Source organism: Lethenteron reissneri, chromosome 69, assembly GCF_015708825.2.
Source record: "Lethenteron reissneri isolate LAM-NWPU_2019-01 chromosome 69, ASM1570882v1, whole genome shotgun sequence".
Lineage (NCBI taxonomy): Eukaryota > Metazoa > Chordata > Hyperoartia > Petromyzontiformes > Petromyzontidae > Lethenteron > Lethenteron reissneri.
This window is the reverse complement of record NC_083847.1, coordinates 6,064,658-6,076,731: the sequence shown is the minus strand read 5'-3', so window position 1 is coordinate 6,076,731 and position 12,074 is coordinate 6,064,658. Positions and strand designations below refer to the sequence as shown.

Below are 12,074 nucleotides of genomic sequence, written 5' to 3'. Positions count from 1 at the left end.
GTGTTGCCTCCGAAACGTCGTGATTTAATTGATTTATTTTCATGTATTATTTTATTTCTATTATTATTATTTTTACCTACGTGACTTTAACGAAAAAACCTAAGAGTATATTTTTGTTAACGTTTTGTCGCAACACACACGCAAAAAAGTGTTCGTGCTGGCGATTACGAAGATTAAAATAAAAAACCGCTGACAACATTCGTCAATTCCTACTGTGTCAATCATTCGTCAATAACCACTGTGCCTCAATCAATCATTCGTCAATAACCACTGTGCATCAATCAATCATTCGTCAATAACCACTGTGCCTCAATCAATCATTCGTCAATAACCAACGTGCCTCAATCAATCATTCGTCAATAACCACTGTACCTCAATCAATCATTCGTCAAAAACCACTGTATCAATCAATCATTCGTCAATAACCAACGTGCATCAATCAATCATTCGTCAATAACCACTGTGCCTCAATCAATCATTCGTCAAAAACCACTGTATCAATCATTCGTCAAAAACCACTGTATCAATCAATCATTCGTCAATAACCAACGTGCCTCAATCAATCATTCGTCAATAACCACTGTGCCTCAATCAATCATTCGTCAAAAACCACTGTATCAATCATTCGTCAAAAACCACTGTATCAATCAATCATTCGTCAATAACCAACGTGCCTCAATCAAGCATTCGTCAATAACCACTGTGCCTCAATCAATCATCCGTCAAAACACCACTGTGTCAATCATTCGTCAATAACCACTGTGCCTCAATCAATCAGTCTTAATTTTCCGGTCCCGGGGCATTATGAAAGCCGTCACGACCTTGGCGGCGAACACAGACTGTGGCTTTAATAGAGGGAAAAATATATATAATCGGTGACGTTTCGGGCAATGGCCCTTATTCATGGCAGTGTTGTTGACACGGAGCGTGTTGAGTTGTTGTTGAATCTGCACAACAGCCAACACAGCACCACCACCAACACAACGAGTTTACCTTTGTGGGTGTTGAACACCATACATAGGCAACCGTACTCATCTGTGGGTGTGTCTGTGAGTCTCTGTGTATATATGTTGAGCTCCTTTCGCACCATACGTACAGTGAGGGAAAATGTATTTGATCCCCTGCTGATTTTGTACGTTTGCTCACTGACAAAGAAATGATCAGTCTATAATTTTAATGGTAGGTGTATTTGAACAATGAGAGACAGAATAACAACAAAAACATCCAGAAAAACGCATGTCAAAAATGTTATACATTGATTTGCATTTTAATGAGGGAAATAAGTATTTGATCCCCTCTCAATCAAAAAGATTTCTGGCTCCCAGGTGTCTTTTATACAAAATCAGCCGGGGATCAAATACTTTTTTCCCTCACTGTATGTTGAACTTCTTTCGCACCATACATAGGCAACCGTACTAATCTGTGGGTGTGTCTGTGAGTCTCTGTGTATATATGTTTAACTTCTTTCGAACCGTATGCCGCGCAAATCGGAGCTGGCAGGTGGGAAGGACAACAGACCAAGCAGAACATCAAGCAGTTCTGAAAGAAACGAGTTTCTCGATCTAGAAAGTGGGCAGCTCGCAGTGGCCGCAGAAGCAGCGCATCAGAAAATCAGCGCGCGATGCTGACCGTCTTCGTTCGACGGCCAGCCGAACGGTTCCGTGCCGTCACTGTGTCGATGGTTGGTTCCCCTGAACTGCAGGGGTGGGGAACCTTTTTTCTGCCAAGGGCCATTTGGATATTTATAACATCATTCGCGGGCCATACAAAATTATCAACTTAAAAATTAGCCCGTTATATTTGGTCAAACATTTAATTAACCCGCCCCTAATGTGATGGCTGGAACTGCTTCTCTTCGGTGAGGCGTGTGATGTTAGCTGGTATTTATGATGTTGCTACTCGCAACTGCTTTTCCAGGTTTGCTCCTAGATTTATTGAATTTCGAGTCCCGCCTGCGGTTGCCTTGGCAGGGCCAGACCCAAATAATTTGCGGGCCTTGTACGGCCCGCGGACCGCACGTTCCCCACCCCTGCCTTAAATGTGGCACCCGAACAACGGCGTCGCTATTCCGCGAACAAAAGAAACCCCATGAAAGTGGAGTCTCGATGTTCGGGCTGATGGAAAAGGCCATTGTAGGGTTGGGTCACCTCGAGCCAGACCTGGTCGCCAGCGCCGAGGCTCAGAACGGAGCCGCCACTCAAGCCGATGGAGTAGTAGCTGTCGAGGTAGTGGTTCGCGAACTTGACGACGGTAACGCCGTTCTTCACGAGCACCACGGCCAAGTGGGTGGCGTGGATGTGCAGGTGCGCCACGAAGTAGTAGAGGCCCGCGTGAGCGCACGTGAACTTTCCCGTGCCGGGGTCGTAGTGCCCTTGCTCGTTGGAAATGGGGACGTCGAACTTAATGGGCGTGCCGAACGGAGGTCGCGAGGAGGAGATCTTCGCGGCGAAGGCCGAAGGCCGGGTCGCACGAGGCTCGGACTGGAGGCCCGGAACTCCGGGAGGTCCGAGGGGCCCCGTTTCACCACGCGGTCCAAATTTGCCCGGATTACCTTCAGGAGGCAGGGAGAGAGATAGAGAGTGGAAGAAATGCAAACGCATCGCATTCGTCAAGGACGCCGATTGCAAGCTAATTTCTTTAAAACTGCTTGTTGTTGTGTTAATTTGTTGTCCTATTCCCTGCTGCTGCTGCTCCTCCGATTAGCGTAGTTGGCTACGTACAGTGCGAAAGAAGTTCAGAAAACATGGACTACACTATACACTACAATACATATTACACTATACACTACAATACACGCTACACTATACACTACAATACACACTACACTATACACTACAATACACACTACGCTATACAAAATTCACTGTACACTACATACTATGCTATACACTATGATACACTGCACTATACACGACTTTCCACTACACTACTATACAATACACTATACACTACACTACTATACACTACACCACTATACTAAATTGGAAATTAATTTCTTTACAACGTCTTGTTGTGTTTAGTTTTTGTTCTCCCTCGAAAGAAGTTCAACATACATACATACACCGGTACCCAGAGACACCCAGATACAGAGAGACACTCACTGAGGTCTACAGAGACCCACAAAGACACACACACAGGCCTACAGATCAGCACGGTTGGCTACGTACGGTGCAATGGAAGTTCAATATCCATAGTCAATGTTGAGAAGCGTGCCTCTGATTACTGTGGTGGTGGTGGTGGTCTCTGCGGGGAGCGGCACCGTGGCACACATGGGGGTCGGTGGCCAACACCACGCCCGGCCGCCTTTGTCTCCCCTTTGGCGATGTTTACACACTGCACCATGTACTCATTTGAGGCTGAGTCAACCTAGGGGAGGCCCTGGACCCATTCAAATGATCATCACCGGTGTTGTGCCGTGAGTGGGAATCGAACTCGGGTCGCGACACCACGGCTTCTTGCTCAAGCCCACACACGCACGTACGTAGTGTGTGTATGTTGAACTTCTTTCGCACCGCACGTAGCCAACCGCGCTTAATTGGTGGATGCGCACCTTGTGGCGCGTGCGTGCTGCGGGGGAGGATTTTCACACCACCACCACCCCCCCTCATCCCCTCCGAGTGCTAAAAAGGGGTCCTCACCTACATCCCCTTTGTGTCCCGGGACTCCGGTGTCGCCCTTGCTCCCAGGCGGTCCTGCGTTGAGGGGGTACAGAAAGGCAAACTTGGTTCGATTCGTGACTTGATGCTTTCGTGACTGCAGGAATTCATACTCAAAGTCACGTGACTTTACCGAAAGACCCAAAGAGTTGGGTTCTATTCGTTTCTATCCCCCCCCCCACCATTTACTGCTGAAGTCCGGGGGGGGGGACACATCCCCCCCTCCCCCCCCCCCAATATTCAAATATGCTCAAAATGTCCCCGTCAATATATTGCTATAAAATATGTTATTGCTGTACTATGCAACTTTAAACAACTATTTGCTAAACCTTGGTCTTCACATAAATCAATGCTTAGATTTCTGTTCATATGATTGTGGTTATGGTTGTACTTTATGAATCCCTAATCTCTGCCATTACATGCAATGCAACAAGAAATGGTAAAAACAGAGCAATGTAATACAATACACTATTAGACATTATTGTAAAAAATAAATAAAAAGTCCATCCCATGTGTTAGTGAATTTTTGTACAATTTTAGGCAGAAAATTTATTTATTTATATATATATATTTTTCTGGGTTGGGACCGCCAGACACCCTGCAAGATTTGGTCCCCCCAAATGTTGACTCAATGGCTACGGCCTTAAGTTGAGCAGACACACACACACCGGTTGAGTGTTGGAGAATAGACCCACTACGACGTTCACAGATTATACAGCTCGCTGGCGATTACAACAGCAGCAGCAGCAACGAGCAGCAGCATCCTCAGGCGGACAGCCATAATTGTGCCCACCAGCACCGCTGATTGTCTTGGGTATCTGTGTGGATTTTTTTTTTGTTACCACTCCAGCGCACACACCGGTTCTGTGTGCTGGAGAGTGAACCCACAACGACGTTTGCAGCTTGAGCACTGTGAATTTTCGCTGGCGATTGCAACCAGCTCCATCGGGCGATTTGACAGAATTGTGAACAAACGGTCTGCCAAGGTTCCACGGGGGAATCTGTATCCTTGTGTCTGTGTGTGTCTATGTCTGTGTGTGTCTGTGTGTGTTTGTATGTGTCTGTGTGTCTGTGTGTGTGTACCTGTGTGTGTGTCTGTGTGTAGCTGTGTGTGTGTCTGTGTGTGTGTGTCTGTGTGTACCTGAGATGACTGAGATGACTGGCTGATGCACCACCTGTGCCCCCTACTGTACCAACTTGCTGTGCTTTAGCCACCCGGCGCTCCGCTCGTTGTTGTGAGCGTCGCTCCTCCGCCTCCAACTGCCCAGTAGCGTCCTTTATCTCGGTCATCTCGGTCAGTCGACCCGTGGCACCTGGGTCTGCCCCGTGACCTCCTGCCAGCGGGCGTTCGACACTTCACGTGGCCTCAAGGTGCACATGGCCTGGCACAAGCGTCGTGGTGACGTCATCGCCACTTAGTGGCGAATGGCGGTTGTTGTGTGTACCTGTGTGTGTGTCTGTGTGTGTGTCTGTGTGATAGCGTAGCGGTTAGCGCTACGCTGCGCTATGAACCTGGCGTCCCGGGTTCGATTCCCGCTCACGGCCAACACCAGTGACGATTATCTGAACCGGTCCTGGGCCTCCCCTACGTCCAATCAGCCTCAAATGAGTGCCTGGTGTAGTGGTGTGTAGTAGTATAGTAAACATCGCCACTGGGGAGACAAAGGCGGCCAGGCGTGGTGCTGGCCACCAACCCCCTCGTGTGCCGTGCCGGCCTGTATAGGTGCTGCTTGCTAACAGCACTTGACCCAACAGTCTGTTACATATTCTGTCACAGGCTACACGGGAGATCTTTGTCTTTGTGTGTTCATAGGCGCTGCTGCTACTCGCTGACAACACTTGCCCCAACAGTCCGTCGAAGGCTACAGGGGGAACTTTGTTTGTTTGTTTGTTTTTCTTCTTGGTTCTTTCGGTAAAGTCACTTAGAAGGGAAATAATAAAATAATAAAAACAAAACATAATAAAATAATTCTCACGACGTTTCGGCCACAACGCAAGCAGCCGTCCTCAGGTGAAGAACAGGTCTGTCGGGAAGACAGCGTCTGAATGAAACACCACCAGGCTTGGAGCGTATATTTAAGCTGGGTTGGAGGGGGAAGAGCGCCTTGACAAAATAATTTGCATATCAAGAGGAATTTAGCATATTTATGGGAAATGCAGATATGGGATTAGTCACTACTTGTGAAAGAACCAAGAAGATGAATCCCTGCAGTCACGAAAGCTTTAAATCGAAAAATGTTTGTTTGTTGTTGTGCCGTCCAAAGCTCACCGGCTATGCCGTCTCGACCGGGAGCTCCGTGTAGCCCCGGGATGCCCGGGGTGCCCGGGATGCCCGCGGCGGGTGCTGGGCACGAGGCCGAGCTGCGAGCGTCCGGATCATCTCCCGCGCGTGCCACCGTGCAGAGCAAGAGGAGCAGAGCCGAAGCAAGCAACGGAGGTAGAGGAGTCGCCATCTCCTGCAGTGGCTCACACACACACAGACAGAGAGAAGACCCGAGGGAGATGGGGGGGTGGGTGGGATGAGCAAAGAGAGCGCACAGCGAGATCAGTGGCCACGCGAGAAAACTTCAAATATACAGCAGCAGCAGGCATCGGGAGGGTCGGGATTCATCCCACGACCTCCTGCACACCAGGCGAGGTAGTTAACATCTCCTGGCCACCGTGATGATGGTGATGAGAGAGAGACACGTAAACTTCAAATATACACCAGCAGGCGTCGTCAGGGTCGGGATCGATCTCACGACCTTCTGAGTCGGCAGGGTTTGCCAGGTTCACCGAGCAAGGGAATCACCTTTTGCTTCCTCCTCGTGTCGGCGTGAGTCGGTGTCAGAGGAACGCCTAAGGAGCTCCCCTGCTCAAAGGGACTTTGACAACAGAGCGAGCGAGATCTGTCGGACGACTGAACCGAACTAATCTGCTAAAGGGCGGCGTTTGTGTGTCTCTGTGTGTCTCTGTGTGTGTGTCTGTCTGTGTGTGTGTCTGTGTGTGTTATATATCGGCCCGCTCGTGATTGCAAGACGGATGGCGTCTTTGTGTTGTTATCAATTGTCCTCCCTCCCTCTCCTCCATCCCTCCCCCACAGGAAGAGAAGTACATTCAAGGTCGCGTCCGTGTCACGGGACAGGCGAAGCGTCTGTTGTGGTCCAGCGACGAACGCGGCTCATGACCGCCTGGCTGACCACGGGACCCATCTTTTTTTTTACGATCAGAGGAAACAAGAAGATGCTCGGTGTAGTCGGCACTTTGCTTCGTTCATCATATAGTTTTTTTGTTTTTTTTCAATGCTTTGCTTTATGTGCCCCCCCTACCCTTTTTCGCTCGAAGTGTGTCGTATGTGTCGTATTGTGATCGCTTCTTCGCGAGGGCGCTCACACGCTCGCGTTCAGGCAAAGACAACGATCCCCCGTGTAGCCTGCCACAGACTGTTGGGGCAAGTGCTGTTAGCGAGTAGCAGCAGCGCCTATGAACACGCAAAGACAAAGATCCCTCGGGTAGCCTGCGACAGACTATCGGGGCAAGTGCTGTTAGCGAGTAGCAGCACCTATGATGACGACGATCGTGTTGATGATGATGGCCAGGATGGTGGTGGTGGTGACGATGATTGTGGTGGTATCGGTGGTGGCGATGATGACGACGATGATCATGATGTATGTTGAACTTCTTTCGCACCGTACCTAGCCAACCGCGATCATCAATCTGTGTTGCTCCATGCATGTCTCTATGGGTCTGGGCGTCTGTGTGTCTCTGTATGTGTATGTTAAACTTCTTTTGCACCGTACGTAGCCAACCGTGCCAATCTGTGCGTCTCTGTGGGTCTCTATGGGTGTCTATAGGTCTCTGTGTATGTGTATGTTGAACTTCTTTTGCACCATACGTAGCCAACCGTGCCAATCTGTGCATCTCTGTGGGTCTCTATGGGTGTCGATGGGTCTCTGTGTATGTGTGTGATGTTAAACTTCCATCGTACCGTACGTAGCCGACCGTGCTAATATGTGTGTCTCTGTGAGTCTCTATGGGTGTCTATGGGTCTCTGTGTATGTGTGTTGAACTTCTACCGCACTATGTGTGTGATGTTAAACTTCCATCGTACCGTACGTAGCCGACCGTGCTAATATGTGTGTCTCTGTGAGTCTCTATGGGTGTCTATGGGTCTCTGTGTATGTGTGTTGAACTTCTACCGCACTGTACGTAGCCAAACGTGCTAATCTGTGTGTCTCTGTGGGTCTCTATGGGTGTCTATGGGTCTCTGTGTATGTGTGTTGAACTTCTACTGCACCGTACGTAGCCAACCGTGCTTAACGGAGGTGCGCGCGAAGGACAGCGAACCAAACGAAGCATCTTCACACACCGAATGGGCACCTATTAGGAGGTAGCCAATCAGTTCAGTTCATTCGGTATAGCCCTGTGAGCCATGCGGCTCTTGACTCGGGTGCAACCGCTACAAAAAAAATGTGAACCTAGAAACATCTTAAAGTGGCTACGCGCAACAGAAAAATCCAGGAAAAAACAGCAAAATCTTTGCTGTTGGTGCTTGTGGTTATGGTTGAACGTGGCGTCTCGTGGCAGAACGCCATATCAGTGTCAGGGACACGGTGCGTACATTGTCACAGCGTGTGTGTCTGTGAGTTTGTGTGGGTGAGTGTGTGTGTGGGTGAGTGTGCAGGTGAGTGTGTGTGTGGGTGAGTGTGAGTGAGTGTGTGTCTCTGTGTGAGTGTGTGTGTCTGTGTGTGTGTCTGTGTGTGAGTGTGTGTGTCTGTGTGTGTGTGTGAGAGTCCGTCAAAACAACCCCCTACCTCCTTGCGGTGCCGGACGGGGAACTCTGTCGTGGACAGTGCTGTGGGGGGAGGGCCAATGCCCATTGGCCTCTCCCCTCATGGCGTCTGTGACCACCACAGTGGCTAAACGGGGGCTCTGGATGGGTGCGAGGGGCTGGCAACCCTTCCACCTTCAATTCATTACCACTAAACTACGAATTAAACGTAAATATGTAACTAATAAGCTTGTGCCGGAGGCCCCGGGGGGCCAGGCGTCTATGACGTCTCCTGGCCAAACCCAATTTGACGGAGCCAGGAGATTGAATCTTTACCCTCGGAGTTCCTCCAGAAACAACAAGCTACTACGAATGGCCACGGGGAATGTTCGAACACTCACTGCGGAGAAGAGGCTGCCACTCCTCTGTCAGGAGCTGGACCGGTACCGCATGGATCTCTGTGGCATTCAGGAGGTCCGGTGGACCGGTTCTGGCTCTTGCCACCATGAGGGGTGGACAGTCCTCCACTCGGGGCAGGAGACTGCCAAACAACAGGGTGTGGCTCTTCTTCTGAACAAAATAATGAAGGGGGCGTGGGAGCATGGCGGTGAGGTGTGGTAAGCTGTAAGCCCCAGGCTACTTTGGGCTCGCCTTCCCATCAATCGGAGGCGAGGAGTGGTGGTCGTGATTACTTATGCCCCCACCGAAGACGAACATCCGTGGAGAGATGCAGGCAAGGCCGATGAGTCAGATGCATTCTATGACCTCCTGTCACAGGTGCTGGCTAAAGTGGCCCCTCGGGATGGAGTCATCGTGTTGGGTGACTTCAATGCCCGAGTTGGTCATGATGCTGGCACCTGGTCTGGAGTGATTGGAAGGCATGGGCCAGATCAGCTCAATAACGGTAGGAGGATGCTAGATTTTTGTGCAGCCCATGGGCTTGTAATTACCAACACGCTGTTCCAGCATCGGTGCATCCACACAACATCATGGATGCATGCCGGGTCCAAGCAAGAACATTTGCTGGACTACATAGTGACGGATCAGTGGATGCGAGCCCATGTCCTTGACACCAGGACCTACCATCGACTAGTCATCTGTAAGATGCGCCTGCCATTCTTCCACTCCGGTGGTGGGTGTACACCCAAGACCCCATTCCAAGGTGGCCTAGTCTCAGTTAGCTGATGAAAGTTGCAAGCGAGAATTTCATCATCGCTTGCGGCTGGGGTTGGCATCGTCCCCCACTCCTGATGTCGAGGATAAATGGGCGATGTTTAGGACTGTAACTCATGCAGCTGCAATGGCTGCTTTAGGTACACGGTCCAGACCTCCCCAGAGACCCTGGCTGACAGAGGTGTTCAGGATGGTTGAGAAAAAGCGACAGGCCCACTCTAATCGTCTACAGCATCCCATAACAGAGAATGAGGCTTACCGCAGCCTTCGCTCGGAGGTTCGGAGAGCCGTGAGGCGCTGCAAGAATGGGTGGTGGTCGCGGGTTGCTGAGGAGATGGATTCTGCCTAAGTGGGCCACGATCACAAATCCCTATTTAACTTTATCAAAAAAGGAACCTGCAGCGCCACTTAGTGGCGAATGGCAGTTGTTGTTGTTGTGTATGTGTGTGAGTGTATCTGTGTGTGTGGGGAGCGGTTATGTAGTGGTTAGCGCTACGCTGCGCTATGAACCCGGCAACCCGGGTTCGATTCCCGCTCAACACCAGTGACGATTATCTGAACCGGTCCTGGGCCTACCCTAGGTCGACTCAGCCTCAAATGAGTACCTGGTGCGGTGTGTAGTAAACATCGCCACTGGGAGACAAAGGCGGTCGGGCGTGGTGCTGGCCACCCATCCCCTCGTGTGCGGTTCTGGCCTTCATAGGTGCTCGCTAACAGCACTTGCCCCTACAGTCTGTTACAGGCTACACGGGGGATCTTTGCCTTTGCGTTGTGCGTGTGTCCCTGTGTGTGTCTGGATATCTCGACACCTCCCGTATGATTGCCGGAGAGGGTAAAAGCCCGTTACTTGTTTTTAAATGTTGTGTCGTAAAACCAGCCACCACCCGACACAGCCAACTAGTAAGGTTTGTCACGTAAACAGAACAACGTAACATTTGCCACAAGTGCAATTAATCCAGTACACACCTTCTGTTGATAGTAGTGAAAATTGTCGGATTTAGTCGTGTGCAGTGTAGTGTATAGCAGTGTATAGTGTAGTGCAGGGGTCGGCAACCTGCGGCTCCGGAGCCGCATGCGGCTCTTTTGAACCTTGACCGCGGCTCCGGGGCGGATGCTAGCGAGGGGAGGAGGCGCACTGTGACACCTGCTCTGGCGTTGCCGCTGCTGACAGGTCGCCGCTCCGCTCCACACTGCCCGCCCGGTGACAGGCAATAACGTTGCCGAATGCGAATGACAGAATCAGTCGCATTCTCTACTGACGAGACTGGTTTACCAGTATGCTTAATATGTGGTGAGAAATTTGCAAACAACAAAAAGTCGAATATTGCAAGACATTTCCAGAATAAACACACAGCCTTTGCTGAAAAATATCCAGATGGAGATGAGAGACGAAAAGCCATTGCAGAACTTATGAGGAAGGTTAATATGAGCAAAAATAATTTCAAGAAGTGGGTGAAGACTGAAAATTCCACAACATATGCTAGTTTTGTGGCCGCTCAGGAAATAGTGAAGCACGGGAAGCCCTTCACAGATGGATAGTATATAAAAGAAGCATTCATTAATATTTCGGAACATCTATACACGGACTTCAAAAACAAGAATGAAATTGTGCAGAAAATCAAAGACGTGCCTCTCTCTGCGAAGACTGTCAAAGACAGAACCCTAAAAATGGCAGAAAACATTAGCAAACAGCAAATTCAAGACATTAATTCAGCTGTGGCGTACTCCATCGCCTGTGATGAGTCCAAAGATAAAGGTGATATTGAACAAATAGCGCTGTTCTGCCGATATGTGAACTCTTTTGGGCCACAGGAAGAACTGATTGAGCTGATACCACTAAAAGACCAAACAAGGGGTGAGGATATCTGTAAGGCTGTCGTGGACTTTTTAAGTGCTAAAAAAATAAACACCAACCACCTGGTCTCAGTGGCTACTGATGGGGCACCGAGCATGAGAGGAGCACAGAAGGGCTTTGTGGCTCTACTGCAGAAGGCGCTGGGTAGAACGCTGCTGTCATTTCATTGCATCCTGCACCAAGAGGCATTGTGTGCTCAAACATTTCCCCCGGAATGCACAAAAGTGATGGATGTGGTCATTCAGATTGTTAATAAGATAATGGCAAAGGGTTTAAACCACCGCCAGTTCCGTTTGCTATTGGATGAGGTGGAAAGCATATATTCTGACCTCCTGCTCCACAACAAGGTCCGGTGGCTGTCCAGAGGCGAGGTGCTAAAACGCTTTGTCACATGTTTGGAAGAAGTAAAAACCTTCCTGGGCAGCAAAGAGCTCACCTTTGCTGAGCTGGAACAGCCAGAGTGGCTGGAAAAATTACATTTTATGGTAGACATGACAGCACATCTAAACACGCTAAATACAACCCTTCAGGGGAAAGGAGGCACAGCCCTGCACATGCTGGAGGAGGTTTTGGCATTCGAGCACAAGTTGACAGTGTTTGTCAAAGATTTACAGAGAGGTACACTGTCTCACTTTCCCTC

The 12,074-nt window shown here is 49.7% G+C and overlaps 1 protein-coding gene across 1 annotated transcript; it reads right to left on the bottom strand.

The window, feature by feature from the left end:
• Window positions 1-2: 2 nt before the first annotated feature.
• LOC133360569 (collagen alpha-1(X) chain-like) lies at window positions 3-6,606 on the bottom strand. The gene is made up of 4 exons (XM_061579365.1): window positions 6,448-6,606; window positions 5,926-6,112; window positions 3,639-3,692; window positions 3-2,551 (listed from the first exon to the last, which is right to left on the bottom strand). Exons 2-4 carry the CDS (start codon window positions 6,107-6,109, stop codon window positions 2,064-2,066), a joined length of 726 nt encoding a protein of 241 aa, XP_061435349.1. The 5' UTR covers window positions 6,110-6,112; window positions 6,448-6,606; the 3' UTR covers window positions 3-2,063.
• Window positions 6,607-12,074: the final 5,468 nt, after the last annotated feature.

Bases quoted from the DNA above. Each gene is read 5' to 3' on its own strand.
- LOC133360569 (XM_061579365.1), bottom strand. From the start codon at position 6,109: ATGGCGACTCCTCTACCTCCGTTGCTTGCTTCGGCTCTGCTCCTCTTG. The intron at 3,693-5,925 runs GTGAGCTTTGGA...CCCTCAACGCAG, and splicing joins CGGTCGAGACGGCATAGCCG to GACCGCCTGGGAGCAAGGGC. The intron at 2,552-3,638 runs GTGAGGACCCCT...TGCCTCCTGAAG, and splicing joins GGGACACAAAGGGGATGTAG to GTAATCCGGGCAAATTTGGA.